The 27,581-nt window shown below is 57.0% G+C and overlaps 1 protein-coding gene across 3 annotated transcripts; it reads left to right on the top strand.

The window, feature by feature from the left end:
- The first annotated feature begins 16,278 nt into the window (after positions 1-16,278).
- KMT5C (lysine methyltransferase 5C) lies at positions 16,279-22,990 on the top strand. Of its 3 annotated transcripts, XM_080644722.1 has the most exons (9): positions 16,279-16,392; positions 17,738-17,956; positions 18,100-18,265; positions 18,634-18,743; positions 19,349-19,512; positions 19,637-19,656; positions 21,250-21,386; positions 21,474-21,643; positions 21,844-22,989. In XM_080644722.1, the coding sequence occupies exons 2-9, from the start codon at positions 17,847-17,849 to the stop codon at positions 22,347-22,349; spliced, it is 1,383 nt and encodes a 460-aa protein (XP_080500848.1). In that variant the 5' UTR covers positions 16,279-16,392; positions 17,738-17,846; the 3' UTR covers positions 22,350-22,989. The 3 variants fall into 3 exon arrangements, with proteins under 3 accessions (XP_080500848.1, XP_080500847.1, XP_080500849.1); XM_080644721.1 differs by having other exon boundaries at positions 21,250-21,643; positions 21,844-22,983; XM_080644723.1 differs by lacking the exon at positions 18,100-18,265 and having other exon boundaries at positions 16,288-16,392; positions 21,844-22,990.
- Positions 22,991-27,581: the final 4,591 nt, after the last annotated feature.

Here is a 27,581-nt window from a genome sequence, read left to right as displayed (position 1 = left end):
CCCGAGGTCCCGGTTCCCCAGCCAGCAGGGCGTGGTGGGAGGGAGGGAGACCTCGCTGATGACATCTCCATCCGACAGTCTTCCCAGAAGCAGCTGCCTCCTCCACCACTTCTCTCCACAGGCAGCCCTGCACGTTCCGCTTCTTTCTAACCTCCGCATACTTGGGTGTCTGGGTCCCAGCCTCCACCTGCTTCCCCAGCACCCAGGAGCCCAGGCCCCCAGCCCCTCCTCCCTCAGACCCAGGAGTCCAGGCCCCCAGCCCCTCCTCCCTCAGACCCAGGAGCCCAGGCCCCCAGCCCTCCTCCCTCAGACCCAGGAGTCCAGGCCCCCAGCCCCTCCTCCCTCAGACCCAGGAGCCCAGGCCCCCAGTCCCTCCTCCCTCAGACCCAGGAGTCCTGGCCCCCAGCCCTGCCTCCCTCAGACCCAGGAGTCCTGGCCCCCAGCCCTGCCTCCCTCAGACCCAGGAGTCCTGGCCCCCAACCCCTCCTCCCTCAGACCCAGGAGTCCAGGCCCTCAGCCCCTCCTCCCTCAGACCCAGGAGCCCAGGCCCCCAGCCCCTCTTCCCTCAGACCCAGGAGCCCAGGCCCCCAGCCCCTCCTCCCTCAGACCCAGGAGTCCTGGCCCCCAACCCCTCCTCCCTCAGACCCAGGAGTCCTGGCCCCCAAACCCTCCTCCCTCAGACCCAGGAGTCCAGGCCCCCAGCCCTCCTCCCTCAGACCCAGGAGTCCAGGCCCCCAGCCCCTCCTCCCTCAGACCCAGGAGTCCAGGCCCCCAGCCCCTCCTCCCTCAGACCCAGGAGTCCAGGCCCGCAGCCCCTCCTCCCTCAGACCCAGGAGTCCTGGCCCCCAACCCCTCCTCCCTCAGACCCAGGAGTCCGGGCCCCCAGCCCTCCTCCCTCAGACCCAGGAGTCCAGGCCCCCAGCCCTGCCTCCCTCAGACCCAGGAGTCCAGGCCCCAGCCCCTCCTCCCTCAGACCCAGGAGTCCAGGCCCCCAGCCCTCCTCCCTCAGACCCCGGAGTCCTGGCCCCCAACCCCTCCTCCCTCAGACCCAGGAGCCCAGGCCCCCAGTCCCTCCTCCCTCAGACCCAGGAGTCCTGGCCCCCAGCCCTGCCTCCCTCAGACCCAGGAGTCCTGGCCCCCAGCCCTGCCTCCCTCACACCCAGGAGCCCAGGCCCTCACCCTCCTCCCTCAGAACCCACCCCTCCTTTTTTAAATTGGGACACAATTCACAAACCATAAAAGTAACCATTTCATTTCGAAATATACCATTCCGTGGCGTTTAGCACTTCCCATTGTTGTGCAACACCCCCTCCCCTCCGTCCAGTCCTAGAGCTTTTTCATCTCCACAGAAGGAGGCCTGGTACCCATGTGGCAGGCCCTCCCCAGCCCTCCACCACCCCCCCCCCAGCCCCTGGCCACTCCCCACTGCCCTCTGTGGCTGCAGACGTGTCCACGCGGGACTTTTCTCAAAGCCAGCTGTGGTCCTCCTGGGTCCTCCCGGCGAAGTTCCGTGCTGCTAAGGAGCCCCCTGCGGGCGTGCGGGCTGCTCTGCCTGGCCCACACCTGGGCCTCGCCCGTCTTGCTGTGTCATTAGGTCCTCCAGGAAGAGATGCGGGGAATCTCTTGGGAATGATGCCAGAGAAAGATAAAGGGGAGCCCTGGCCGGTGTGGCTCGGTGGAGAGAGAGTCGGCCTGCGGCCTGAAGGGTCCCGGGTTCGATTCCTGTCAAGGGCACATGCCCGGGTTGTGGGCTCCATCCCCAGTGTGGGGTATGCAGGAAGCAGCTGGTCAACAATTCTCTCTCATCATGGATGTTTCTCTCCCTCTCCTTCTCCCTTCCTCTCTGAGATCAATAAAAATATATTTTTTAAAAAAAGATAGCCGAAACCGGTTTGGCTCAGTGGATAGAGCGTCGGCCTGCAGACTGAAGGGTCCCGGGTTCGATTCCGGTCAGGGGCACGTACATTGGTTGCGGGCACATTCCCAGCGGGAGGTGTGCAGGAGGCAGCTGATCGATGTTTCTCTCTCATCGATCTTTCTAACTCTCTATCCCTCTCCCTTCCTCTCTGTAAAAAATCAATTTTAAAAATAATTAATTAATTAATTGTTTAATTGATTAATTAATTGAAAAGATAAAGGGGAGAGGGAACAGGGATAGGCAGAGGAAAGCCTTCAGCCTGGGTCACAGGTCAGCCGCCTGGAGAGGGAGCTGGGGAGGGAGATAGCAGCTCAGCTCTGCAGAAGCACAGCTCACCCCCGGGGGCCATGAAGCGCTGGGGTCTCCCGCGTGCACGTGGCTGGGGAGACAGAAAGTCCGTGGGTGGCTGCCAGGGGCCGGGGAAGCGGCCTGATGGCTTAGTCACTCCCGCTGGGGAGACGACAGCATTGTAGAACCATGTAGAAGCCTCCGTGGCGGGACCGAGCCGAAGGCCAGGAGATCACACACCTTCCCGCGGTGGGAGTGGGGGCTGCTGTGTTAGGTGATTTCAGAGAGAAGCGAGAGGGAGAGAGAGAAACATCAATGGTGAGAGAGAATCGTGGAGTGGCTGCCTCCTGCCTGACCCCCCCCCTTCCCCCACCACGGTATGGAGCCCGCAACCCAGCATGTGCCCTGACCGGAATCGAACCCTGACCTCCTGGTTCCTAGGTGGATTCTCCACCGCTGGGCCACGCCAGCCGGGCGCCAAGTGCATCCTGAATGAACCCGCTTGCTTGGCTTCCTTAAGAAAACCTCTTGCTTTCGCCCTGACCGGTGTGGCTCAGTGGATAGAGCATCGACCTGTGGACTGAAGGGTCCCGGGTTCGATTCCCAGTCAGGGCACATGCCCGGGTTGTGGGCTCCAACCCCAGTGTGGGGCGTGCAGGAGGCAGCCGATCCATGATTCTCTCTCATCATGGATGTTTCTCTCTCCCTTCCTCTCTGAGATCAATAAAATTATGTAAAAAATAATAAAAAAAAAGATTAGTATTGCCCAGCCGGGTGTGGCTCCGCGGTTGAGCATCGACCCAAGGACCAAGAGGTCACAGATTCGATTCCCGGTCAGGGCACATGCCCGGGTTGTGGGCTCCATCCCCACTGTGGGGTGTGCGGGAGGCAGCCAAACCATGATTCTCTTTCATCATTGATGTTTCTATCTCTCTCTCCCTCTGCCTTCCTCTCTCAAATCAATAAAAAATATATATTAAAACAAAATCTCTTGCTTTATTTCAACACCGCTTTCCGTCACTCATCTGAATTCTTTCTCACAAGCGTGAGAAGAGCCGAGGAGGGGAGAGCCCTCTCCGGCTCTGGCGGCTCTCCAGGAACACATTCGTGTGAGCATGTATGTGTTCTTGTCTGCAGGCATTCATCCAGGTAGTATTTCACCCACCTACCCGCTCCCCCTGCCTCTCTATTCAATCATCATTTATTCAGATCACCCCCCGGCTCTCCAAGACTCTATCCATCCAGTGAGCTATTCTCTCCTCCACCCACGTTCTTCCACCCTTTAATCCATTCTGTTAGTTCCCTCTTCCCACGGACCCTGTAATCCATTGGTCAGATGAGCCATCCACTTTCCATGGATCCAGTCACTTCACCGACCATCTGTATTCGCGTCCCGCGGCTGCTGTAACAAATGCCCACAACCTAGTGGCTAAACAACCAGGGACATTTGTTCCCTGACAGTTTTGATGGGTGGGATTTCAACATCAGGTTGTATTTTTTTTAAATATATTTTTATTGACTTCAGAGAGGAAGGGAGAGGGAGAGGGAGAGAGAGAAACATCCATGATGAGAGAGAATCATTGTTCGGCTGACTCCTGCACGCCCCCCACTGGGGATTGAGCCTGCAATCCAGGCATGTGCCCTTGACTGGAATCGAACCTGGGACCCTTCAGTCTGCAGGCCGACACTCAATCCACTGAGCCAAACCGGCTTGGGCTCAACATCAGTTTTTTTTTGTTTTTTTTGTTTTGTTTTGTTTTGTTTTTTTGGTTTTTTTTTTAATATATTTTATTGATTTTTTACAGAGAGGAAGAGAGGAAGGGAGAGGGATAGAGAGCCAGAAACATCGACGAGAGAGAAACATCGATCAGCTGCCTCCCGCACGCCCCCCACTGGGGATGTGCCCACAACCAAGGTACATGCCCTTGACCGGAATCGAACCCGGGACCCCCGAGTCCGCAGGCCGACGCTCTATCCACTGAGCCAAACCGGTCTTGGCTGTTTTTTTTTTTTTTTGAGCTGAAATCAAGATGTTGGCTGGGCTGTGCTTCCTTTGGAGGCTTTTTAAAATATATATATATATATATATTTTAATTTTTTGTATTGATTTCAGAGAAGAAGGGAGACATATTTTTATTGACTTCAGAGAGAGATAGATGGATGAGAGAATCATTGATTGGTATCTCCTGCACACCCCCCACTGGGGACGGAGCCCGCAACCCAGTGCCCTTGACCAGAATCGAACCTGGGACCCTTCAGTCCACAGGCCGAAGCTCCATCCACTGAGCCAAACCAGCTAGGGCTTAAACATATATTTTTTTTTTTTATTGATTTCAGAGAGGATGGGAGAGGGAGAGGGAGAGAGAGAAACATCCATGATGAGAGAGAATCATTGATCAGCTGCCTCCTGCATGCCCCCCACTGGGGATCGAGCCTGCAACCTGGGCATGTGCCCTTGACTGGAATCGAACCTGGGACCTTTCAGTCCGCAGGCCGACACTCTATCCACTGAGCCAAACCAGCTAGGGCTATTGATATTTTTAGAGCGAGGGGAAGGGAGAGGGAGAGAGAAAATCATCAATGTGAGCTCAAAACATCCATGGGCTGCCTCCTGCACGCCCCTACTTGGGATTTAGTCGGTAGCCCGGGCATGTGCCCTAACACAGATGGAACCCACATCCTTTCAGGTGCATGGGACGAAGCCCAATCGATCAAGCCACACTGGCCAGGGCTCTGCATTTTCATTTTTTCTCTTTTCTTTTCTTTTCTTTTCTTTTCTTTTCTTTTCTTTTCTTTTCTTTTCTTTTCTTTTCTTTTCTTTTCTTTTTTCTTTCTTTCTTTCTTTCTTTCTTTCTTTCTTTCTTTCTTTCTTTCTTTCTTCTTTCTTTCTTTTTTGGCTGGAGAGCCAGCTTAATTTCACACTTGCTTTGGGTGTGGTAGCATCAGTACTTTCAGTGCACAAGGTCATAGAGAACATGTAAAATAAAATCAATCCCAAGCAAGGCCACGCCCACCTCTCCCCAGGGTCCCTCATGGACAGAATACATATATTACTGGAGGTAAAAACAACAATGCAGCAGTAGAAACAACATACCCTCAGACCAAATCACATCCGGGACTTAATATTCTGTCCAACGTAACATGTTTAAGTTATTTACTGAGTTTGGATGATTTCGGTAGTAAATAAGCATTAAAAACAAACCAACCGCCCTAACCGGTTTGGCTCAGTGGATAGAACATCGGCCTGCAGACTGAAGGGTCCCAGGTTCGATTCTGGTCAGGGGCATGGACCTTGGTTGTGGGCACATCCCCAGTGGGAGGTGTGCAGGAGGCAGCTGATCGATGTTCTCTCTCATCGATGTTTCTAGCTCTCTATCCCTCTCCCTTCCTCTCTGTAAAAAATCAATAAAATATATTTAAAAAAAACACAAAAAACAAAAAACAAACCAACCGTTAAACAGAACACTGATATTGACACCATCAAGTAATGTGAACATTCCCCAAGATTCCTAACCCTCGGGAATAACAGTATGACATTTGCATTACTTGTGCACATTCCTCAACTGGAATCTACACTAATAAAAGAGAAATATGCAAATTGACCATACCTCTGTGACACTCGCCAGCCAATCAGGAGTGAGTATGCAAATTAACCCAACAAAGATGGCAGGTTTATTTGCATATGCGGGTGCAGAGCAGCCAGGCGGGGCGGGACGCCTGCTATAAGGGGGTGGGCAGGGGGCGGAGGGAGCTATAGGAGCGGTGCTCCGGCCAGAGTGGAGAAGACTGAAGGCTCCAGCCGGAGCGAAGGCGGAAGGCGGCAGCCAGAGCAAAGGCCTGGGTCCCGGGTGCTGGAGGAAAACTGGTGCCGGCAGCCAGGGGAAGGAAGGCCTATTGCACAAATCTTCATGCAACGGGCCTCTAGTAAATAATGAAAGGAGATCTGTGATATTGTAGGTTTTGGGTCATGCCGATTACGTGAAGATGTGTCCTCAAGTCCTATAATGCTGGTAAGCACTTCTTCAATGGATCTCCATCCCCCAAACCCTTTCAACTCACCCTGAAGAGCCCAGGGCTCTGCATTGTCATTTTGCTCTGGGGCCCACAGATTATTCTGTAGCCAGCCCTGGGGCTACGAAGCGATGGCAGAGCTAGGAAATGGCTGGGGCAGGTGGGCTCTTCCCACCGGGGCCATCAGGGTACGTTCTTCCTGAGGAGGGGACACTTGAACAAAGACCTGGAGAAGGTTGGACGGTGAGCTCTGCGTGTGGAGCGTTCCTGGCAGAGGTACCAGCTGGGAAAAACCTTGAGATGAGGGGAGTTTAGCCTCCAGCAATGAAACCAATAACAGTGTATCAGAGTGAGAAGTGATGGGGAGAAAAATGAAGGATAAGATCACACAAATAATGAGGGGGAGACATTGCAAGGACATCGAGGGGTGTATCGGTTCACGACAGCCGCCTAAAACAACAGCAAGCCTTTATCTCCCCTGGTTCCTGTGGGTCCGGAATTCAGGAGTGACTTCAGGTGGGTGGGTCTGGTTTGGAGTAGCACTCCTCAAGATGTCCATCAGGGCACCGTCATCCAAAGGCTTGGCAGAGAGAGGAAGGCTGTGTCTGCGCTGACTCACTCACATGACTGCCAAGCCGTTGGCAGGAGTTTCAGTTCCTCTCTGGCTGTGGCCCGAGGCCGCGGTTCCTTCACGTGTGGACTTCTCCAGGAGGTGGCTACAATGGCCTCTGGACATGGGCCCAAATTCCCCCAGGCGGCTGATCCCAGAAAGCAAGGAGGAAGCCACGTCTCTGATGAACTGGCCTTGAACATGCCCTCGGTTTTGCAATATGCTTTTGGTTACACAGCTCAATGCTACCCAAGGTGGAAGAAGCTACGTGAGGATGGGAATCCCAGGACAGGAGGCAGTGGCTCAGGGTCATCTTGGAGGCTGGCTACTAAGATGTGAATCCATTGCATGATGATGATGATGATGATGATGATGCTGGTGATGAGGAGGATGTGATGATGATGATGGTGGTGATGATAGTGATGGTGGTGATGATGATGATGCTGATGATGGTGGTGATGATGCGATGATGGTAATGGTGATGATGGTGATGGTGATGATGGTAATGGTGATGATGGTGATGATGCTGGTGCTGGTGATGATGATGGTGATGATGATGGTGGTGGTGATGATAGTGATGGTGGTGATGATGCAATGATGATAGTGATGATGATGGTGATGGTGATGGTGGTGATGATGGTGATGGTGGTGATGATGCAATGATGATAGTGATGATGATGGTGATGGTGATGGTGGTGATGATAGTGATGGTGGTGATGATGCAATGATGATAGTGATGATGATGGTGATGGTGATGGTGGTGATGATAGTGATGGTGGTGATGATGGTGATGGTGATGATGGTAATGGTGATGATGCTGGTGATGGTGATGATGCTGGTGATGATGATGGTGATGATGATGGTGGTGGTGATGATAGTGATGGTGGTGATGCAATGATGATAGTGATGATGATGGTGATGGTGATGGTGGTGATGATAGTGATGGTGGTGATGATGATGATGGTGATGTTGATGCTGGTGATGATGGTGGTGGTGGTGATAATGATAATGGTGGTGGGGGTGATGATGATGATGGTGATGATGATGATAGTGATGGTGATGATATAAATAGATATGTGTGGGTATGCATAGGCATAAATAGATGGAGATATATGTATAGTAACAGAGTATGTAATACTTACATTTTATTCAATTATATACATTAAAAATATTTTTATTGAGTTCAGAGAGGAAGGGAGAGGGAGAGAGAGATAGAGACATCAATGATGAGAGAGAATCATTGATAGGCTACCCTCTGCACGCTCCCCACTGGGGACAGAGCCCGCAACCCAGGCATGTGCCCTGACCGAGAATCAAAGCAGGACTTCCTGGTTCATAGGTCAACACTCAACCACTGAGCCACGCCGGCCAGGCTTGATTTTTTTTAGATTCCACAATAGAAAGTATTATACAGGATGTGTCTTTCTGTGTCTGACTTATTTCTCTCGGCAAATGACTTATTCTTCCAGGCTTATCTGTGCTGATGGAAATGGCAGGTTTTCCTCTTCCTCAGAGCTGAACAGGAATGTTTTATTGTGTATAAAGCGTCTTTTCTTTAGCCATTCATCCCCTGCGGGACACTTAGGTGGTTTCCACGTCTTACCTGTTATGGGTAAGGCTGAAATAAACATGGAGGGGGCCGAAACCGGTATGGCTCAGTGGATAGAGCGTCGGCCTGTGGACTGAAGGGTCCCAGGGTCCCAGGTTCGATTCTGGTCAAAGGCATGTACCTTGGTTGCGGGCACATCCCCAGTAGGAGGTGTGCAGGAGGCAGCTGATCGATGTTTCTCTCCCATCGATGTTTCTAACTCTCTATCTCTCTCCCTTCCTCTATGTAAAAAATCAATAAAATATATTAAAAAACACACACACACACACAAAAAAACCCATCAATGATGAGAGATAATCCTTGATTGGCTGCCTCCTGCACGCCCCCTACTGGGGATCGAGCCTGCAGCTCAAGCATGTGCCCTTGACTGGAATCGAACCCGGGACCCTCCAGTCCACAGGCCAACGCTCTATCCACTGAACCACACCAGCTAAGGCCAGGGCTCCGGGGTTCTGCATTCCTGCCCAGCTGCCACTGCCCCACAGCCACAGCTGCTCCAGGCCCACAGCTGCCCCGTGGCCACAGCTGGGGTGAAAGGGTTGATTATTAAATCCTGGACTGCGCCCTCTGAAGGCTGAGTCTTGGAATCGATATTTTCACCACACTCCCACAGTGACTCCTTTGTTTTCAGTCCTCACCTGAGGATATTTTTCCCATTGGGCTCTAGAGAGGGAGTGGAAGGGAGGGAGGAGGGGGAGAGAGAGAAACATCCATGTGAGAGAGACACGTTGATTGATTGCCTTCTGCACCCGCCCCTCTCAGGGCTGGGGAGCCTGCCAGTGAGGTTTGTGCCCTCGGCCTGGAATCGAACCTGCAAACCTTTGGTTCGGGGCCTGTGCTCTATCCACAGACAAAACACGTGATTTTTTTTTTTAAACATATTTTTATTTTATTTTATTATTTTATTTTTTTAATATATTTTATTGATATTTTACAGAAAGGAAGGGAGAGGGATAGTGAGTCAGAAACATCGATGAGAGAGAAACATCGATCAGCTGCCTCCTGCACACCTCCTACTGGGGATGTGCCCGCAACCAAGGTACGTGCCCTTGACCGGAATCGAACCCGGAACCTTTCAGTCTGCAGGCCGACACTCTATCCACTGAGCCAAACCGGTTTCGGCAAAACACGTGATTCTTTATTCTCTCTCTCTCCCTCCCTCTCTCTCGCTCCCTCGCTCTCCCTCTATCTCTCTCTCAGTGGTAAAATATGCATAAAGTCACATTAACCATTTTAAAGTGTACAAATCATTCCTCAAAAAATTAAGAATGGCCCTAGCCGGTTTGGCTCGGCAGATAGAGCATTGACCTGAGGACTGAAGGGTCCTGGGTTCGATTCCAGTCAAGGCCACATGTCCAGGTTGCAGGCTTGATCCCCAGTTGGGGGCATGCAGGAGGCAACTGATCAATGATTCTCTCTCTCTCTCATTGATGTTTCTATCTCTCTCCCTCTCCCTTCCTCTCTGAAATCAATAAAAATATATTTTAAAAAAATTAAGAATGGAACTTTCGTTTGACCCAGCAATCCCACTTCTGGGAATACATCCTAAAAAACCCCAAAGCCCCAATCAGAAAGAACATATGCAACCCGCTGTTCATAACAGCATTATTTACAATAGCTAAGATTTGGAAACAGCCCAAGTGCCCATCAGTAGGTGAGTGGATAAAAAGACTGTGGGACATTTACACCATGGAATACTATGGAGCAATAAAAACGAGGGATCTCTTACCTTTTGGGACAGCATAGAGGGGCCTGTAAAATACGATGCTAAGTGAAATAAGCCAGTCAGAGAAAGACAAGTATCACATGATCTCACTTATTTGTGGAGTCGAATGAACAAAATGAATTGACCAACACAATAAGACCCGAAGCACGGAGGCAAGGAACAGACTGGCCTACCTCAATGTGGTTTGGGGGGACGAGAAGAGATAAACGCAAGAACTTATGTACTTACATGCACAGCCCATGGACACAGCCATAGGGCAGGGAAGACCTGAGGGGGGTAGGGGCTGGGAGCAGGGTAGTAAAGGGGAGGAGATGGGAGACACCTGTAATACTATCAACAATAAAAAATATATTTAAAATAAATAAAATGTAGCCCTAGCTGGTGTGGCTCAGTGGATAGAGTGTCGGCCTGCAGACTGAAGGGTCCCAGGTTCCATTCCGGTCAAGGGCATATGCCCAGGTTGTGGGCTCGATCCCCAGTGGGGGACTTGCAGGAGACAGCCGATCCATGCTTCTCTCTCATCATGGATGTTTGTTTTCTTTAATTTTTTTTATTAAGGTATTATATGTGTACATATCTTACTATCATCATGGATGTTTCTTTCTCTCTCTCCCTCTTCCTTCCTCTCTGAAATCAATAATAAAATAAAATAAAATAAATAAAATGTAGCCCTAGCTGGTGTGGTTCAGTGGATAGAGCGTCGGCCTGCAGACCGAAAGGTCCCAGGTTCCATTCCGGTCAAGGGCATGTACCTTGGTTGTGGGCTCGATCCCCAGTGGGGGACTTGCAGGAGACAGCCAATCCATGATTCTCTCTCGTCATGGATGTTTCTATCTCTCTCTCCCGCTTCCTTCCTCTCTGAAATCAATTAAAAATAATAATAATAATAATAAAATAAAATGTAGCCCTAGCTGGTGTGGCTCAGTGGATAGAGCGTTGGCCTGCGGACTGAAGGGTCCCAGGTTCCATTCTGGTCAGGGGCACCTGCCTGGGTTGCAGACTCAGTCCCTATGGGGGGCGTGCAATAGGCAGCCGATCAATGGTTCTCTCTCATCATTGATGTTTCTATCTCTCCCTTCCTCTCTGAAACCAATAAAAATATATTTTAAAAAATATATATGTTTAAAAAGAGTCATCAAAAAATAAAAAAGAAAATGCACAAATAAGCCCTAACCGGTTTGGCTCAGTGGATAGAGTGTGGCCTGCGGATTCAAGGGTCCCAGGTTGGATTCCGGTCAAGGGCATGTTCCTTGGTTGCAGGCTCATCCCCAGTAGGGGGCGTGCAGGAGGCAGCTGATCGATGTCTCTCTCATCGATGTTTCTAACTCTCTCTCCCTCTCCCTTCCTCTCTGTAAAAAAAAAAAAAAAAAAAAAAAAGGAAAGAAAATGTACAAATCGGTGGCATTAGGTCCCCGCACGCTGAAGTTCCGGAACTTCTTTATCAGAACAGGAAACCCCACACCCATGGTCACCTCCCCAGCCTCTGGCATCAGCAACCTGCTGGGGACCTGCCTGGGCTGCGTGTTTTCTAGAAACGGAGTCATCCATTTCCTCCTTTCACCCACCTGCAGCCTCCCAGGCGCATCATCCGGGCTGTGTCCGTGTCTCTCCTCTAAGGGGCCCCGGACGGTGCCGCCTGAAGGTTGAGAACCAGCTGGACCCCGTGCGTCATGGAGCCCAGAGGCTGAGAGTCTCATGACCAGCGAGGAGCCCTTCCTTCCACCAGCCTCTCCCTGCCCATCTGTAAAATGGGGTGATAGCCCCCCTCTCACAGGGGCATTTGCCAAGCGGTGGATATGTTGTAGTTGATCCAATCAGGTGTCTACTGTTGGACATTCAGACTTTTCCTAGGTGGTTTTTTTAAATATATTTTATTGGGGGGTAGGGGAGGCGGGGGGGAGGGAGGTCAATGGGGGGAAAAAAAAGGAGACATATGTACTACTATTTGTAATACTTCAAACAATAAAAAATAAATAAAAAAACAAAAAAAAAATCCAACAACATTAATACCTAAATTATCCTAAAATGAATGCAACCCTTTTGAGCTCAGAAAATAATACCTAGAAAGCTGGAACTCTAAAGCTGTGTAAGACATCTTATTGATTTCAGAAGACAATGTATACATTTTAACGTTTATCAATAATAAATAATAGACAAATTTATTACATTGCAAAAATATATATATATATATATATATATATATTTTATTGATTTTTACAGAGAGGAGGAGAGAGGGAGAGAGAGAATTAGAAACATCGATGAGAGAGAAACATCGATTAGCTGCCCCCTGCACACCTGCTACTGGGGATGTGCCCACAACCAAGGTACATGCCCTTAATTGGAATCGAACCTGGTACCCTTCAGTCCACAGGCCGACGCTCTGTTCACTGAGCCAAACCGGTTAGGGCTCTAGATGGTTTTTTAAAAAAATTATATATATATATATATATTTGATTTCAGAGATGAAGGGAGAGAGAGAGAGAGAGAGAGAGAGACAGAAACATCCATGATGAGTGAGAATCATCGATCGGCTACCTCCACACTAGGGATGGAGCCCACAACCCCGGCATGTGCCCTGACCGGGAATCGAACCGTGACCTGGACCATAGGTCCATGCTCAACCACTGGGCCACGCTGGCTGGGCTTTCCTAGTTTTTTGTTTTGTTTTAATTGATTTCAGAGAGTTAGGGAGAGAGAGAGATAGAAACATTAATGACCAGAGAGAACCACAGATTGGCTGTCTCCTGCACGCCCCCTGCTGGGGGATATCAAGCCCGCAACCCTGGGCATGTGCCCTTGACTGGGAATCTTACCGTGACTTCCTGGTTCATAGGTCCACACGCAACCACTGAGCTACACCAGTCAGGGGGAGCCCTGCTCAGCCAGAAGCTGGGCTCGCTGCTCCTTAGAGCTGCCTCAGAGGCAGGAGAGGCTCCCGCCACCGGCTTTTGGCACAGCGGTGGTTGCTGGAGCCTCTCGCCTCCATGGCAGAGCTAAGGCCCCTTGGGGATGTCCACCTGCCGGCTTAGGCCCGCTCCCAAGCCGGCAGGCAGACATCCCCCGAGGGGTTCCGGACTGTGAGAGGGCGCAGGCCGGGCTGAGGGAACCCCTCCGCACCCAGTGCACGAATGTCGTACACCGGGCCTCTAGTCTTTATAAATATTTGAACACTTGCTCAGCTATTCCCTTAGAATCAAAGCCTGGAGGTGGAATTGGTGGGTCAAACTTTTTTTTTTAAATATATTTTATTGATATTTCACAGAGAGGAAGGGAGAGGGACAGAGAGCCAGAAACATCGATGAGAGAGAAACATTGATCAGCTGCCTCCTGCACACCTCCCACTGAGGATGTGCCCGCAACCAAGGTACATGCCCTTGACCGGAATCAAACCCGGGACCCTTCAGTCCGCAGGCCGACGCTCCATCCACTGAGCCAAACCGGTTTCGGCAGGTGGGTCAAACTTTTGTTTGTATGATGAAATATTTCTGACACATAGAGAATGAACAGATAGCCCTGGCTGGCTTGGCTCAGTGGATAGAGCGTCGGACTGCGAACTGAAAGGGTCTCAGGTTCGATTTCCGTCAAGGGCACATGCCAGGGTTGCTGGTGGGGTGTGCAGGAGGCAGCTGGTCAATGATTCTCTCTCATCACTGATGTTTCTGTCTCCCTTTCCCTCTCCCTTCCTCTCTGAAATCAATAAAAAAAATGTTTTTAAAGAAAAAGAACAGATCGTCAATAGAGTGACCCCTTGCTTTCCACCTCTGGGCTGAACAATGACAAACAGCAGTGTCTTGTGTAGCTTTCCTGATCGCAGGCCTTCCGGCCTACCCTTGGGGGTCACCACTAGGGCCCCCTCACCTCTGTCACACTCTTTTTAAAAATATATATTTTATTGATTTTTTACAGAGAGGAAGGGAGAGGGAGTTAGAAACATCGATGAGAGAGAAACACGATCAGCTGCCTCCTGCACACCCCCCACGGGGGATGTGCCCTCAACCAAGGTACATGCCCTTGACTGGAATCGAACCTGGGACCTTTCAGTCCGCAGGCCAACGCTCTATCCACTGAGCCACACCGGTCAGGACATCTGACACACTCTTGACATTCGTGCAGCGTTAGATGTATCCATACACAGCCCTTATTTTCTGTGTATTAAAACTTCTACATTTGCCCTGGCCGGTTTAGCACAGTGGATAGAGCGTAGGCCTGCGGACTGAAGGGTCCCGGGTTTGATTCCCATCAAGGGCACTTACTCAGGTTGCGGGCTCGATCCACAGTGGGGGGGTGTGCAGGAGGCAGCCAGTCAATGATTCCCTCTCAGCATTGGTGTTTCTATCTCTCTCTCCTTCTCCTCTTCCTCTCTGAAATCAATAAAAATATATTTAAAAAAACCAAACTTCTACATTTGACTGTGGAGACTCCTGCCCCCGGCAGTATGTGCTGGGGGCCGTCCCGGTGGCTGCAGGCCGTGCCTGGGCCTCCTTTCCAAGCTGGGTGGTGCCCCTGTATGATGAATACGCCTCGTGCCGCACAGTTCCTAGAAATGGAATCATCTGAGAACTATGTGCACCCTCGAGTCAAAGGGGTAAACCTTTTATTTATTTTTATTTTTAAATTTTATCTTTTTTATAAATATATTTTATTGATTTTTTACAGAGCGGAAGGGAGAGGGATAGAGAGTTAGAAACATCCATGAGAGAGAAACATCGATCAGCTGCCTCCTGCACACCCCCCACCGGGAATGTACCCGCAACCAAGGTACATGCCCTTGACCGGAATCGAACCTGGGACCCCTCAGTCCGCAGGCCGACGCTCTATCCACTGAGCGAAACCGGTCAGGGCAAAGGGGTAAACCTTTTAAGATGCAGACACGCAGGTAGGGCTTTTCCGGGCCGCTCAGCTTTGCGGAGAGTCCCTCCTGCTGGCCGGCGCCCCTGCTCCGGCTGAGGGAGGCGCTTCCCTCCTCTGGAGCTGCGGCCATTCTTTCTGGGGGTGGGGTGCGGGTTAGGGTGTGTCTCAGAGCTGCGAGTTGATAAAGGAATTGTATAAACCGAGGGTTGCAAGCACGGATGGCGGACACCTGGGAAGGTGTTAAGGAGGACTCTCTCGGAGCGCTTTATAGTTGCGCGCCTGAGGCCCAGAGAGGGCAAGCCACTTCCCCCATGACACAGAGCGGCGGCACAGAGAAACCACCTCCTGGGTGCAGGACGCGTAGCAGTTAACCAAACAAAGACCCCCTGCTCCAAGTGTGGAGCTCGTTATTCTGGGCGTAATTATGATGCATTGCTAATTATAATTATGTTTGCCTCTAGGATGGGAGGGGGGGGTGATACTAATTGGGGAGGGAGGGTGCCCCGTGGGAGTGTGCCTCCCATGAGTCAGGGCTTTCTCCCAAGCTTCCCTGTCTCCCTCTTTCCGATCTGTTCACCCAGAGTGTTATTGTGGGCACTCCCGAAATTAAATGGGGACTCAGGAGAAAGAGAAGGTCGACCAGGAGGGAGAGTTAGGAGCCCTTTGTACCCGGATAGCGTTGTCAATAAAGTTTTGTCGCCTTGGCAACCGCCGGCCTCTCCAGGCGGCGGGGCGGGGCACGGAGGTGCGCGCGCATTCACCCCTCCAGTCCTCCTCCAGCTTTCAGCCTCTGGGGGCTGAAGGTTTCACCAGAGGAAAAGAATAGGGAGGGTCGCGGCTTCTGGTGACGGGCGGAGATTTCAGCCAATGGAAGGATGAACCCTTCCAAGGAAAACCAATCACATTCTATTTCTGGAGCCGGCGGAGCCCGCCTCCTTTCCACTTGGACCCGAATAACCTGACCCAAACCGGAGTTACGGCGCTTTTAGCCAATGAGGGTGCCACCTGGAGGCCGTGGGCGGGGATACGTCTCCATGGCAGCATGGGAAGGACAGCGGCGGGAACCAACCGCAGCAATTGGCGGCGCGGAGGGGCAACGCGGGCGTGGCGGGGTTTTGTGGGGGCACTGACGGGGTTTTGTGGGGGCGGGCGGAGAGGCCAGAGCGGGGCTCGGCCAATGGGAGAGGCGCAAACGCCACAGCAACTGCAGAGTGGCGGCAGCCGCAGCCAATGGCAGGCCGCGGCGTCCGTGGCGGGGCGGGCCCGGCGGGGCAGACGGGAGGCGCGGCGACCGAGCCTGAGGCTCGCTGAAGAGGCAGTGGGAGGTAGTGGCGGCGGCGGCGCGGGCGCCAGAGGCGGAGGAGGAGGAGGAGAAGCGGGTGAGGGGCGGCGCGGGGTCCGACGTCTGAGCTCCCTCTCGGCCCCCGCCCCGCGCCGCCTTGGCTCCCGGGCGCCCCCGGCCCCGACTGTCCCTCGCCCGGCCCGGTCCCTCGTGCCCAGGCGCCTCAGTGAGCGTCCTGCGGGGCTCGGCGCAGCCGTCTCGGTGCCTCCTCACCAGGCCCCTCCCGCACCCCGTGCCTTCCCCGGGCCCCCCCACGCTCCAGGCCCTGCCCTGCACGCTAACTGCCAGCCCAGGTCCCGGGAGTCGCGGGCCTTCCCACGCGCCCGCCCGCTTCCCCAATTCCTCCCTGGACCCTCCCTGCCTGCCGGGGGCCCTGCCTGGACCCCAGGCTCTGTCCTCGCCGCTTCCCCCACGCTCCTCCCGGGATCCCCAGGACTTCCCCTGCCTCGCTGCTTCTCCAAGGCCCTAAGCTCCTCTCAGGACCCTCCCTGGACCCCACGCCCTTCTCTGCCTTCTCTCCCGCACCCCAGGTATCCCGCCGGGCTGTCCTCCCTAGGCCCGCGCGGCCCTCCCCGGCCCCGCCTGTACCTGTCTCGCTCCCCCTCCCCGCGCCGCCTCCCCGCAGCTTCCGCCCGTCCCCGCGCCCTCCGCACTGACCCCCTTTCCCGCCGCCCAGCGCCCGCTCGCTCCTCGGCTCGCCCTTCCTTGCCTCCTCCCCGCAGCCCCACGGGGTGGGTGCCCGCAGGCCCTCGGCGGACGGGGTCAGGGGTCATGTTTTGTTTCGTATTGCAAACCCCCTTCTCCCTCCCCTACTCTGCCTCCCTATGCCGTTCCTTTTCTCTCCGCCCCCCCCGCCCCCGCTTTGTCCTCTGAGCCCCCCCCCTCCCCCCAGAATGGAATCCTTGGAGAGGGAGCAGGTGCTGGGATCCCTCCTCCGCCTCCCTCCCCACCCCCTCCAGGCTGCCTGGGGCTTCACCCAGGGCCTCCTGACGCCTCCCTGGGCCTCCTGACGGCTCCCTGAGCTGCTGGGGAGGGGAGGTGGGGACTGTGGGTGGAGGGGGGATCCCCCGCCCTTGGCGAGGGCCGGAGGTGGGGTGAGCCTTTTGACTCCCAGCTCCTGCAGGGCTAAGCCTTCAGGGTCCCCTCAGACTTGCAGTCCATCATGATCAGCCTTCCGTGTGTGTGCATGTGTGTGCGTGTGCATGTGTGTGCGTGCGTGTGTGTGTGTGTGTGTGTGCGTGGCGGGGCCTTTGTGTCTGCGCTCCAGAGCGTGCGAAGGAGCTGCCGATGAAGGGGACTGTCACTTGTTTGGGGGCGTCCCCACTGGCAGGAGCACTTGTTGCGTTCGGGCGGCACTGAGCGCTCTTCTCCCCGACGTGTAGATGAGGGTCCGGAAGGGCGCCCCAGAGGCCCGCGCAGTTCAGCAGTGGCTCGGAGCCAGCGCAGGCCCTCCCCGCTCTCAGCCCGAGGCAGCATGGTGTGTGGGGCACCATGGGGCCAGACAGAGTGACCGCCCGGGAGCTGTGCGAGAACGACGATCTGGCCACCAGCCTGGTCCTGGACCCCTACCTGGGCTTCCGCACGCATAAGATGAACGTCAGGTGAGGCCACCTGGGGCAGGGCGGCCGGAGGGCTGGGCTCCCTTCCCTGCCTCCGCAGCGCCCGTGCGGGTGGGGGCGGGGCCCGGGAAGACCCGGAGGGAGTAGGCCAAGGCCCTGGGACCCAGGCATGCCCTCTCCCCCAGCCCTGTGCCCCCCCTGCGGCGACAGCACCACCTGCGCTCAGCGCTGGAGGCTTTCCTGAGGCAGCGGGACCTGGAGGCTGCATACCGGGCCCTGACGCTGGGAGGCTGGATGACCCACTACTTCCAGAGCCGGGGCCCGCGGCAGGAGGCTGCCCTCAAGACCCACGTGAGGGCGCCCTTCCTTTCCCTGCTCACCCGTGTGTTCCCGCCCCTCACCTCAGAGCCCCCCGGGCACTGTGCCCCTCCTTGCAGCACAGCCCGCGGGGGCTCCCCGACTTCCTAGCTATGGGGACCATCTGAGACGGGGGCTCAGAGCATCCTAGGAGAGGAGAGCTGGCGGGCCCTCTGAGATGGAGTCCGACCTCTTCATTTGACAGATGAGGAAACTGAGCCCCCGCCCCCGAGAAGGGGACGTGAGTTCCCCGAGACCACACAGCGAATCAGTGGCAGAGCGGGACTAGAGCCCAGGAGAGAGGGGGCCGAGGACGACCCTGCCCCGCCACCTCACCCTGCCCACCCCCTCACCTCCCCCAGATCTATCGCTACCTCCGCGCCTTCCTGCCCGAGAGCGGCTTTACCATCCTGCCCTGTACCCGCTACTCCATGGAGAGGAATGGAGCCAAGATCGTGTCCACGCGAGCTTGGTAAGAGGGCGGAACTGACAGCTCTCCCTGGAGAGGAGGAGGAGCCAGGGCCGTGTCTGGAGCTCCACAGCCTGGCCCCGGGATCAGACACCCCCCCCCCCCCATGCGGCCCCAAGGTTCGCGGGGCTGCCGCGAAGGCCAGACCTGGGCCCTGCCGCATAGCAGGTGCTGCGGGCAGGCAGGAACAGGATGGAGCAGGTGGGAGCTGGGGAGGCCCTGCCCGCACCGTAGCGGCAAGATAGATGGTAGCGGAGTGGACAAGCAGACACTGCCCATAGCTGCCCCGAGCTTCAGGAGCCCGCCAAGGAATTGTGGGTGTTCAGGGGAGCCCGGCTTAAGCTGGAACCCCAAGGATGAGGGTCTGGTGAAGACGGGCTGTCAGTGGCTGTCGGGGGCCTTGAGTCCAGGCAGAAGGACTGGCTGCCCCAGGCAGGAGGGAGGCCTGGAGGAGCCGAGAGGCGGGGAGCGGGGAGCAGATGCAGGATGTTGCCCACGTGGGCCGTCTGGCTGGGAAGCCCCGCCCCGCCCCGCAGGTGGGAGATGTAGGAGGCGGCCCTGGCCCCGGCGGTCAGGGAGGCGGCGCTCACAGGCCGGCCTCTTGGCAGGAAGAAGAACGAGAAGCTGGAGCTGCTGGTGGGCTGCATCGCGGAGCTGCGCGAGGCCGACGAGGGGCTGCTCCGGGCCGGCGAGAACGACTTCAGCATCATGTACTCCACCCGCAAGCGCAGCGCCCAGCTGTGGCTCGGCCCCGCCGCCTTCATCAACCACGGTGCGTGGGCGGGGCCTGGCGGGGGGCGGGGCCTGGCGGGTGACGCCCCCCCCCCCCCCCCCGCCCGGCTCAGTTCACAGTCTCTTCTCTCCCCCTGCGCCCACACCCCACTGTCTGTCTCCAGACTGCAAACCCAACTGCAAGGTGAGACCGGGGGCCCCGGGAGGAATGGGCAGCGGGGAATGAGGAGGGGAGGGCTTTTCTGGTCGGTGAATCGCCCCAAACTGTCCCCAGTCTCCCCAAAACCGGTTCTTGTTGGAGGAGGGAGGGGGGAGGGGGCTTTGGCTAGAGTCACCTTGGGTCACGGACTGCCACCTGCTGGCGGTGATCCCTCTGCGCTGAGCTGGGGGCTGGGCCAGTTTGAGGGAGGTGTGTGGTGATGGGCGACAGAAAGGGACCGGCACCTGGAGCCCCCGGCCTGGCAGCGCGGGCACAGCGGTGCTAACAGGAGCCAGGGACTGAGTGGCAGGAACCTGGGGGCCCTTGCTCCCTGGGGTGAGGCCTGAGAGCCCTGGAGGGGGAGAGGAGGGACCTCAGGGCGGCGGCGCTCCCTGCACAGGGGATGAGGTTGGGGGTGAGGCGGGGTTGGTGGCTGCTGCTCCGGTGGAGCCCAGGGGAGTGGGGAGTGGAGAGGAGACAGCCCCTGGGGTGCTCCCTGCCAAGCCTGGGCCTCTGCAGGAGCCCCGAGGCATGGTGGGGTCCCAGGTGCTGGAGTCAGAGCTGGGTTTGAGCCCCGGCCCCTAAGTCCCGGGCCAGGGTTTCTGAGATGGGACCAGTGAGAACGTGTCTCCTAGCGGGCTGTGAGGGTCAGGTGCACGGTGCACAGGCATGGTGGTTGGCAGTGTTCCTTTGATTCTGCAGGCCCCCCGTAGTTACATAGATTTCGGGGTGCGTGACGTGCGGCCCAGTCTGGCCCTAGGCACAGGCAGGGCTGCACGAGAGGCTCGTGCCGAGGCAGGCGGCAGCCACCTGGGGCACGGGAGCAGGCGCTGAAGGGGGAGCAGGGTGGTCTAGGGGTTGCAGGAAAATGGGGGCAGGTTAGGGTGTCCCAGACAGGGAGGGTCAGGGGGCGTGTGACAAGCGAGGCGACTCCGGTCTGTTGTTCTGCGTGAGCTCGGATCTGCCCCCTGGGAGTGCCCATGCTGAATAAGGGACTAGGTGAGCTGGCGACTTGGCAGGAGGTGGAGGGACTGGAGGCCGGACCGCACCAGGATGCTGGTGTGCGACCTGGTTTATCCTGAGCGAGAGGTGATGGGAGGGTTGGGGGGGCGGGGGGCAGGCAGGTTTCAGGGACCGAGAAGACACGGTGCACTGGGGAGACGGGGCCAGTTGGCCGGGGGTCAGGCAGGTGGTTGGCACGGGCCACGCCCCAGCTTGTGTCAGTCTAGAGTGGATGGTGGGGGGGGGGTGGACAGACAGACAGGCCCCTGGGAGGCAGGAGCAGGCAGGTAGGGGCTGTGCAGTGGCTTCTGGGAAGCAGGTGGCCGCAGGGTGCAGGCCGGCAGGGAGCAAGGGGGCGGGTGTGTGGGAGGGCCAGGGGGCTGTGCCCTGCCCGTGGTTAGAGCCTCCTCCCGCAGGAGGGGAGGAAGCCGCAGACCACGGAGAGGATTGCGTGAAGAGGGCAGGCCCTGGGCAGGGCGGCCGCCTCCCGGGGGCTCCTGGCCCCTGTCCGCGCCAGGGGAGGACCCTCGGGGCCAGGGGTCCGCGGGCCAGGGCGCTGAGCGGCCCGGCCCCCAGTTTGTGCCCGCAGATGGGAACGCGGCCTGCGTGAAGGTGCTGCGGGACATCGAGCCGGGGGACGAGGTGACGTGCTTCTACGGCGAAGGCTTCTTTGGGGAAAAGAACGAGCACTGTGAATGCTACACCTGCGAGAGGTGGGCGGGGCGGGGCGGGGCGGTGGGCGGGAGGGACGCGGGGATCCGGGAGCCCAGAAGTTCAACCTCAAGGCCCACGTCCCCCAGGAGAGGGGAAGGAGCTTTCCGCCTGCGGCCCCGGAAGCCCTTCCCGCCGCAGCCGCTGGACAAGTACCAGCTCCGGGAGACGAAGCGGCGGCTGCTGCAGAGCCTGGGCGGCCGGCTGAGCCCCTGGGCCTGCGCCCACTCGTCGCCGCCGCGCCAGAACCCGTTCTGCGGTGAGCACGGGGCAGACCCCATCCTGTCGGCCTGTCTCCATCAGAACCCCCACCCCCGTGGCCCTCTCCCCTTGCCTGCCCTCCTGTCCTGTTCCTGGGCGGCCCGGTGGGGTGGAGAATGGCCTGACCAGGACCGCTCCCCGTCTCCCGGGGGCCGGCTCACAGGGTCACCCTTTCTCTCCCTCTCCCCCCCTCCACAGCCGCCTGCCAGCCCCTGCGCCCCCTGCCCTGTGGCACCGGCTCCGAAGCTGCGCCCCTGTGGGTCCAGTGGCTGCCGCAGCCCCAGCTATGGGTGCGCCCCCGGAGGCGCAGGCGCCCTCCGCCCCGGCGGGCCCCCACATCCCCCGTTCTCCGTGTTGCCCGCGTGTCCCTGCACCGGTGGGGAGGCTGTGGCCCCCACTGCTGCCTGCAGGCAGAGGCCCTGGTGGCCCTGGGCTCTGCCCCCCGCACCCGCTGGACCCCCCAGCAGGACTGGCACTGGGCCCGGCGGTACGGGCTGCCTTACGTGTTGCGCGTGGACCTGAGCCGTGTGGTCCCGGCCCCACCCGCCACTGCCACCCCCAGCCCCGCCCCCGCCAGGCCCCCAGGCCCCATCCCCATCCCCAAGCAGGCCCTGGCCTTTGCCCCCTTCTCCCCACCCAAGCGCCTGCGGCTGGTGGTCAGCCACGGCTCCATCGACCTGGATGTCAACAGTGACGGGCCCTGAGGGCTGGGCGGGCACCCGCCTGGCTTCCCCAGCCCCGAGTTCTTGAGTTCTCGGGACTCACTGATCTCCAGAAGGAGCGCTCGGGCCTCTAAGAGGCAGCTGACCCTTGACCCCAGCACAGCTCTGACCCGGGGGTGGGGTTGTGTTGGACACCCCCAGGGATCGGAACCCTGACCCTTTGTGACTGCTGACCCCTGAGCCACCCCAACCCCAGCAGGGAGCCCTGGCCATTGCTGCCCCCCGCCCCAGCCTCAGGACTGAAGATGCCATTCCCTCCCCACCACCTTCTGCCCAGGGAGCAAAGCCATAGGGGTGGGGGCCACCCCTGGCATCTCCCCAGAAGCCCAGCCTCTGGAGGAGGGGGACTGACTTGGGGGTGGAGACTGTCCCACGGGGGGAGTGGGTCTGCTCTCAGCTTTGTGACTGTCTGAGGTGGGGGGCAAGGCGGGGGTGTCCGCGCATCCTCGCCACCCCCATGGGTCTCAGGGAGGCCGGGTGTGACCTCATCTTTCTCATGGTGCTATCCCTGGTGCTACTGGGGTGTGGGGGCTCCCTCCCCTCCCCCACACCACAACGGGGTATGTTGGGGGATTGGAAGCACTTGAACTTTTTATTTTATTAAAACCTTGTTACAAGCTTCACCCGTGGGAGCCTTTCCTTTTTATTTCTGTTTTGAGGGTGTGTCCATCAGGGGGGCGCGGCGCTCGGCCCGGCTGGGGGCGCCAGGCCCAGAGGAGGCAGCCCAGGCTTTGGGCCCTGAGAGCCTGGGGGTGTGAAGGGGCGATGACTCGGGACGGCCAGAATCCCATCCCCTACGAATCACACTGAGAAAGCATGCTTCCAGACCCCTCCTCCCAGCGGGAGGGAATCTCCCCATTTCCCAGGGGGGATAACAGGTCCAGCGGAGTCAGGCGCCCCTCCCTCCCCCACCTGTGTCGTCCCGATTGGCCTGGCTCTGTGGGACCACACAGACCCTCTCAAGTGTCTTCAGATCCAGTTCAATATATAGGTTTTGCTAACCCTCCACCGAGGATATTTTTTCCATGGCTTTTTCAGAAAGAAAGGAAGGGAGGGAGGGAGGGGGAAAGAGAGAGAGAAACATCGATGTGAGAGAGAGACATCGACTGGTTGCCTCTTGCACAAGCCCTGATGGGGTTCGAACCCAAGACTCTTCGGTGTGTGGGCCGATGCTCTAACCATGAAGCATACTGGCCAGGGCTCTTTTTTCTTCTTTTAGAAAATATATGTTTATTGATTTCAGAGAGGAAGGGAGAGAGAGAGAGAGACATCAATGATGAGAGAGAATCATTGATCAGCTGCCTCCTGCACACCCCCCACTCGGGGGTAGAACTCACAACCTGGGCATGTGCCCTTGACGGGAATCGAACCCGGGACCCTTCAGTCCGCAGGCCGACGCTCTATCCACTGAGCCACACCAGCCAGGGCTCTGTTTTCTTTTTTATTGATTTTTAGAGATCCATTTGAATTCATGGGTTGATGGTGGGTGCCATCACCAGGGATGGTACCTGCAGCCTTGGCATATCGGGTTGACGCTCTAACTGAACTGCTTGTCCAGGGCCCGGTTCAGTATCTTGATTTCACCATTGTCTCTTAATTCTCACCTCACCCCCATTTTACAGAAGGAAATACTAACAGCGAACCATCAGCGAGGGCTCCCTGGCCTCACGGAGGACAGGCCGCAAACTTTTTTTTTTTTAATTTATTAATTTTTTACAGAGAGGAATAGAGAGTTAGAAACATCGATCAACCACCTCCTGCACACCCCCTACTGGGGATCAAGCCCGCAACCCAGGCACGTGCCCTTAACTGGAATCAAACCTGGGACCCTTCAGTCCACAGGCCAATGCTCTATCCACTGAGCCAAACCAGTTAGGGCCAGGCGGCAGACTTCTGAGGTCAGGTGTGGGCTGCAGGCCCCGTCCACCTCCTCCGTGTTGGCCAGCCTTACAAAAGTTTACGCTGGAGGTTGGCTAGGCCAGGCCACGTGCCTGAGGCACCTGGGGCCTCGAGGAGGGGGAGTGAGGCCACAGGAAGATCTGTGTGGTTCCCAGCAGCTAACATTTTTGTTGCTGTTAATCCTCACCCCAGGATATTTTTTCCCATTGATTTTTAGAGAGAGGGAGGAGGAGAGAGAGAAAGGGAGAGAAACGTGGATGTGAGAGAGACACATTGATCAATTGCCTCCTGCAAGCACCCCGACTGGGGCTGGGGATTAGACCTGTAACCCAGATATGTGCCCTTGACCGGGAATCGAACCCATGGCCCTTCGGGGTGTGAGCCGGCACTCTGACCACTGAGCAACACTGGCCAGGGCGCAGGTAACATTTTCCTTGGAAATTCCTTTTGTTTGCCTGCAGCCAGCCTGTTGCATGCCTGTCGGAGTGAGAAGATGTGTCTCCCACGCAAATCCTCCTGAACCCTGTTGGTTTTCTCCGTGATGTTAAAAATGAGGAGGGGGGGCCTCCCAGCCAGCAAGCCGGGAGAGGAGAATGAGAAGAGGTGGCCGACAGGCAGTCAGTAAAGAGCTGGTCCCTCTGAACAAGCCAGCACTCAAGCCATCACGTGGCTTCTACGCAGAGATGACAGGCGGCAGGGGTGCCTGGCCTCCGTGGGCAGGGGCTTCCAAGAACCCCGAAACCCTGTTTTATCTGCAGGAACCGCGTACTCGCATGCACGTTCTGGGATGAGAGGGTGTGGAGCCTTCAATTCTCACCAGGGTCTGGAACCCAAAAAGCCAGGTTAGAAACGAGCAGTTAGGCCTGGCCCCTGCACGCTGCCATCAGGGGTGGCTCATTCTCCCCGGGTGAGGAGCAGCTGCTGGCCTCCACCCACTAGATGTCAGTAGCACCCCTCAGCTGTGACAAAAAACGTCTCCAGAGACCTCCCAACGTCCCCCGGGGGGCTGGAGGGACCGGATCTCAGGAGGGACGGCGTCCAGGACCTTCATTGCAGAGGACAGCCATCGCCTGCCGTGTGCATCCCGGGGTTGGTCTCCGGGACAGTGACAGCCGGGCCGGGATTACCCAGGTCGCACCACTGGTGTGGCCCCTGGGCAGATGGTGTCCAACCAGGAGGTTAGAAGTGCGGGGAGTCCAGGTCGGGTCCCCTGAGCTGGCAGGATCTGGGGCGTCCCGGGGAAGCTGGGCTGGCCTCAGGGGCCCACCTTGGTAGCCCACGCCCAGGAGGAGGGGCATGTCGAAGGGGTCAGTCGTCCTGGGGCTGCGGCCAGGTGACTTCCGCCACCCCATGCAGTTGTGGGCCACACTGATGCTGAGTGCCTCCCATTGTCTGTCTAGACGGAGACCCTACAGGCCCTGCAGAAGGACGCCCCACATCCTCCCCCCAGCATCGGCGAAACACTTTCTATGTTTTTAAGATTTTTTTTTATTGATTTTTAGAGAGAAAGGAAGGGAGGGAGGAAGAGAGAAACATTCAAGTGAGAGCAGCAAATCATAGCTCAGCCTGGACAGCGTGGCTCAGTGGTTGAGCATCGACCTATGAAACAGGAGGTCACAGTTCGACTCCCAGTCAGGGCACATGCCTGGGTTATGGGCTGGATCCTCAGTGTGTGGCGTGCAGGAGGCAGCCGATCAATGATTCTCATCATTGATGTTTCTCTTTCTCCCTCTCCCTTTCTCTCTGAAAACAATAAATTGTTTTAAATATATATTTTTAAAATACATCACTTTAAAATTAATTAAAGTGTCCCAGAGGTGATGGTGGCGGGGAGGATCCCTGGCCCAAGAGGGAATGAAAGAAGGAGACTGGGAGGGGCTGCTGGCTAATAGGGCCAAGGGCACTGGGGCCTGTGCTCTGTGAGGTCCAGAGCCGGGCTGTGCGGCACAGGTATCTGCCCTGTGCTCGGACGCCACCTGGGTGACCTCACCAGGTGCTCAGACGGCCGTCACCCGTCCTGTGACTCAGAGCTGCCTTGCCCGTGTGACCCCACCGCCTGCTTCTGCAGCCCTGTGGCCTCTGTGCCGGGAGTTCCCAGGAGGCCCGTCCTGTGGCGGCCACGTCAGTGTGGCCCAGTGCGCACCCTACCCTGGGCCCTCGTCCTCCTGCCTCCCCGGTCCTGGTCCGAGAGAGGAGCCCTGGGGACCAAGGTCTTGGGGGTGGAGCATCTGGGAGATGGCATATCTGGGGTGTGCCCAGGGTGGGGTGATGAGGGCATGGAGGGGGTGAGGGGATGGGACGGAGCTGGCTCTCCCCTGAGCTGACCCAGCCCCTCCCGTTGTCTCTCGGATCATGGGACTCCTTAACAGCTGGGGAAACTGAGGTGCGGGCAAGTCAACAGGCTTGTCCAGCGTCACCCAGAAAGTTGTATGATTAGCAACAGCCACCTTTGAACGCTGGGGTTGAAGGGGCCTCTGAGGAGGCAACAGCTGCAGGCAGAAACTGCGATTCCACGTTCCCGTGCTGGGGCATGGGCTGGCGGGCAGGGCAGGGCCACGCCCAGTCCCGGCAAGGGTCCCTCCTCCGCCTAGGGCATGGCATGAAGGGGGCCGGAGAGGTGACATGGCGAGGGGGTGCCTAAGTCAGGAGGAATCTCCGCATTGTCATCTGAGAGCCTGGCTGTGGGAAACAAAGAATAATTCAGGGGGGCCCGGCCGGCTGGCTCCGTGGTTGAGCGTCGCTATGAACCAGGGGGTCATGGTTCAATTCCCGGCCAGGGCACATGCCCGGGGTTGCCGGCTGGATCCCCAGTGTGGGGCGTGCACGAGGCAGCTGATCCATGATTCCCTCTCATCACTGATGTTTCTATCTCTCCCTCTCTGAAATCAATAAAAATATAAATAAAAAAATAATTCAGGTGGGGCCTCTGAGCGTCCTGGAGCTCAGCCTGCAAGGGTTTGCGGGAGGAGCGGAGTGACATGTCTGGAGAGGGGTGGGAGGAGGCTGCCCCGGGCCGCGGAGGGCGCGGTGGGACAGAGGCCAGCAGGGCGGAGCCTGTGAGGAGGGCTCGCATGCGGGACTGGGATGGACTGAGAGGGCAGTGGAGTCACGTGGGGGCAGGAGAGCGCCGAGAGCCGGGAAAGGGTAGGGAGCAGGGCGGGGGGGGGGGGGGCAGAGGGGGGATGGGGTTCTTAGCGCTGCGTGGACCTGAGGTGGGGTGGCCTGGGGCAGAGGGGCAGAAAGCCTGGAGGAGTCTGGGAAGCGGTCCAGGTAAGAGGAGATGCTAAGACGGAGATGGAGGGTTCAGGTGACAGG

Source organism: Plecotus auritus (genome assembly GCF_963455305.1).
Source record: "Plecotus auritus genome assembly, chromosome: 10".
In the NCBI taxonomy this organism is placed as follows: domain Eukaryota; kingdom Metazoa; phylum Chordata; class Mammalia; order Chiroptera; family Vespertilionidae; genus Plecotus; species Plecotus auritus.
Note: the sequence above shows the minus strand (reverse complement) of the source record. Positions and strands in the feature narration are given on the sequence as shown.